Source organism: Etheostoma cragini, chromosome 24 (genome assembly GCF_013103735.1).
Source record: "Etheostoma cragini isolate CJK2018 chromosome 24, CSU_Ecrag_1.0, whole genome shotgun sequence".
Lineage (NCBI taxonomy): Eukaryota > Metazoa > Chordata > Actinopteri > Perciformes > Percidae > Etheostoma > Etheostoma cragini.
Window position 1 is genome coordinate 10,363,021 of NC_048430.1, and position 4,299 is coordinate 10,367,319.

At 40.1% G+C, this 4,299-nt stretch overlaps 1 protein-coding gene across 2 annotated transcripts in view; it reads left to right on the forward strand.

Annotated features, from left to right (window-relative positions):
* The first annotated feature begins 116 nt into the window (after positions 1–116).
* Positions 117–4,299, forward strand: part of dgkza (diacylglycerol kinase, zeta a) — a 139,695-nt gene continuing 135,512 nt past the window's right edge. The window contains exons 1-2 of one of the 2 annotated variants that reach the window (XM_034864818.1): positions 117–554; positions 812–924. In XM_034864818.1, coding sequence (XP_034720709.1) covers positions 453–554; positions 812–924 — 215 coding nt within the window. In that variant the 5' untranslated portion in view covers positions 117–452. The remainder of the gene's footprint in view (positions 555–811; positions 925–4,299) is intronic. The other variant, XM_034864819.1, reaches the window with a different exon arrangement.

Consider the following 4,299-nt stretch of genomic DNA (forward strand, 5'->3'; position numbering starts at 1 on the left):
TATATATATATATATATATATATATATATATCGATAGAGAGAGAGGGAAAGAGAGGGAGAGAGATAGGGAGAGATAGAGAGAGCGAGAGAGTGAGTGAGAGAGATAGAGAGAGAGAGACATCGAGATAGAGAGAGTGAGAGAGTGCTCACAGCTGATTTCCTGCACCATCTAAACGGACGTGAGACCAGAACACCGCTCACCTTCTGGAACTTTTCATTGCATTAACAGCGGTCTAGTCCATTTAACTCAGTGAGCTGGAGTCGTGATCGAACAGACCGATCGATACAACTCGCGGTTATAGGCTGCTGGTACACGGACCAAAATAGTAACTTCTTAAAATACAGGAACACAACAGGAAGCAGCTGGGTCGGCAGGAGCCTACGTGCGGACTGTAACCACCACATTAGAAGGCTATTCCCCGGTAAATAAAGGGGACAGAGCGGCCGCAGGGATGATGAGAGAGCGCCCTGGGCTGGAGGATGTGGCCGAGGAGGAGGACTTATTCCCCGCGGAGGGGAGCTCCAAGAGCACGCTTGAGCGCCGCAGCTGTCAGGTGTGTGTGTGTGTACTTGTTTGTGTGTGTGGGGGTGTTTACAGGCCTATAAAACTGGGTGCTTCATTCTACTGTTCCTACATACAGCCAGCATAGTCCAAATTCATTGAAAAATAGCCTACATCTGTTAAGCAAGAGTTTGTTGTCAATGCTTCCGGTGCAGTATGTTGTCTTTAAGCACGCGCCGTCATTAAAAGAACTGGTAGAGCCACAACCTGCTTTTGGAGACTTCATTTAAAATGAGAATGTGTTTGTAGGTTCCGGGAGAGAAGGAGGGGGAGAGGACATTGGAGGAGGAGGGACGGTTGTCCGTGTCCCAGATGGAGGCGGAGTTTGCCCAGCTGACCTTCAGGAAGCAGGTGTCATATAGGTAGGAGACAACGAACAGAAAAAGTGGAACGAGGCCCACTTCCTGCTAACCTGTTTTTCCTGAATGTTACACTAAAGCCCTGATAGGTTAGTGTCTTTGTTGCTGTGTGTCACGTGTGTGTGTTTACAAGAGAAGTAACAGTTAAAGGTGCTGTCTCACATTTTTTTGCCAAAGTGAAATGGTTAAGCTCGGGAGGCCTGTACTGTGAAGCAAAATTTGGCGTTAAGGTAACTTCAGGTTCAACCCGCGGTCTTCTGTGTTGCGACGGTGGATAACTTGTTACCGGGTTAAATCGCCGTGGTAACTTATGCTGAACACCTAACCTGGTCGGGAGCAGGTTATGTTGGAGATTGGAGATCAGCCGACGTTAAGCCCCGCCTACTGACCAATCAGTACTCACGTACATTCACGAAAAACCCGGTTAACATTCCCCGAAGGGTATCTTTATGAAAGATATAGATTTCAAGCAGAGGGAATTACGTAAAGGCTATTTGTGTTTTACGATGATAAAAGTACAGATTATTTATATATAGTCTGGTGGGTGTGTTGATGGCGATTTTTGTTAATAAACATAAAAACATTATTCAAATGTTTGCCGAGTGAGTTCAGCCTACGGGATTACGAATAGATTGGCTTCTTGAGCCGTGTGTTGCCAACGCTCGCATTTTAATTATGTTTTAATATTTTTTTATTGGCTCTCAGATTGCTTACTGCCAGAGTTGACAGTTTATGGTGAGTGGAATTATGGTCCGATCTTGTGCCTGCCTGACGGGGAAGCGATATGAATAAGCGTTGTGATTTAAACATTTGCCTTGCATTTTGCCTTTAAAACCGTATCCGTGTTCTTCATATTTATATATAATTATAGTTTTCTCCTTTTCAAGTAAAATATGTGAAATATGCGGCTCTGGTGGATTGGGATGGCCCGGGTTGATTGAACTACTTTCTTACAACCGTGGTGACACAACTTCTGCAGGAAATGAAAGAAATCCGGGTCACGTTGATCTGGATTTGTAGTACATGCCTCCATGAGACAATGGAGACCTTTTTAACCCTCCTGTTGTCCTTTGCTCAAATTTCACCCGTGTTCATAAAGTTTCTATATCAGAAAATTTGGGTTTGTTTCAACCACATTGTCAAAAAAACCAAAATATAACGTGGATGGTTCTGTAAAATAAATTATCACTTCACTACTTTTATTGAATTTGGGTGTTTAAGTACATTTTATAGCATTTTGGGGGAGGGATATAAATGAACATTGAAAATATTGACAAAATGTACAATAAAAGAGAAATAAAGTGGGAAAAAAGAACAAAGTGCAACAAAAAAACACAACTAAAACATCAGAAAAGTGACAAAAACGTGGAAAAAAGTGACAAATACATCGGGAAAAGTGAGAAAAAGTTTAGATCTTGACTATTTGGTGGTTTCAGTAAAAAGAAATTGCATTTTAGGGGGTGAGGAAATGTAAATGAACATTGAAAAAATTTACAAAATGTCAGCAAAAAAAACAATACAATGAAACATCAGAGAAGTGACAAAGAGTGGAAAAAATTGACAAAAATGTGTGAGAAAAGTAAGAAAAGTGACGACCAATTTTAGTTTAAATTTTGACCATTTGGGTGTTTCAGTCAATTTTATAGCTTTTTTTTTTGGGGGGGGGGGATATAAATGACCATTTAAAAAATGGACAAAATGTCAAAAAAATTTATAAAAAAGTGGAAAAAAAAAAAAAAATTGCAAGATAAAAAAACAACAAATACCTCTGAAAAGTGACAAAAAAATGTGACAAATATGTCGGGAAAAGTGAGAAAAAGTGTTGACCAATGTTAGTTAAACTTTTGACCCAGACACACAAAACGTTGCCGGTCGACGAGAAGACAACACAAGACCCTAACTCCTGATTTGAACCTTAACAAGAACGAGGTGTTTCTGTTAACAAGATATAACTGATGTAACAAAATGATCTGATCTCAAGGGTCCCCCAACCAGGGGTCTCCCAGTCTATAAGCCTGTGTGTTCACCAAAGTGTTTTTTTCCTCAGGAATAGCCCACCTGGGAACGCTTAATAGCTTTTTGGAGGTGCAGCATTTTTTTCACATGAGACACTTTGGTTGCATTCAGGGGTTGATGCATTGATTGTGTAAGTAAAGTCAAAATAACTTAACTGCTCACTGCAGTATACAGTGGCTTGATGAGTTTCCACACCCGTGCTAAAGTGGATCAAAAAAAGGAATAAGAAAACATCTTTTGGAAATTGATCTTAATGCCTTAATTTAAAAAAAAATGGAAAATCCAACCTTTTAAGGACACCAATTTTCTTTGTAAATGATTAATGTATTGTAAATAAATAATTGTTCTTCCTTAAAATACAGGGGGCATAAGTACACACACCCCTATGTAAAATTCAGGAACATTTTTTGTATTAAAGGCCAGTTATTTCCTGGATCACGATACTATGCATCCTGATAAAGTCCCCCCCCCATTCACCATACCTAGAGATTGGCATGGTTTTATTTCAGTTAGCTTAATAGCTGGTTTGATTTGCATTGAGAGATGATCTTATGGAAAGGTCCCCATGCCTATCTCCAGGTATGGTGAAGGTTATTTTATTCCTTTTTATGTTTTGATGCTATAATAACGGGGGGAAACGTCATATTTGAGAGCTGTAATTAACCCCCAGTTGGTCAGGAGGGTGTATAGGTGGGACTGTGATACCGTGGCTCCACTGCCCGCCCCGTCCACTGCAAATAAAACATGTTTTTTAGGTGAGAGACAGAATCTAAAATCATATACATTCATTTCATTTCATCTTTATTTGATTCGGGACATATGCTACATAGAAATTTGGGCAACAAATCTCCAATGGACATCACATTTCCAACAGACACCATCACAGCATTTATTGCTATTGCTAGCGTCCAATGAAAAGTTTAATATTTACATGTGAAAATACAATAAGCACATACACATACAAAACACGACCATCTGTACTCCCCCTCTGCCCACACACCACCCCCACCTCATCATCATCATGCAACATATTTTAACATAGTTTTTTAAAATTCTACTACAATCAATCAAAAGCACAATCACAACATTGTCAATGACAACCCAGTCTCACGGCAGTTTGTGAAATGGTCACGTTATCTACCTCTATATATGGGCGCCTGCTCTACCAACTGAGCCATCTGGGCGCTCTTTTCTGATGTTCAGCTATGATGATGAAGATATCCCTATTACAGGTGCATGTACAGTGGTGTGAAAAAGTGTTTGCCCCCTTCCTCATTTCCTGTACCTTTGCATGTTTGTCACACTTAAGTGTTTCGGAACATCAAACCAATTTAAACAATAGTCAAGGACAACACAAGTAAA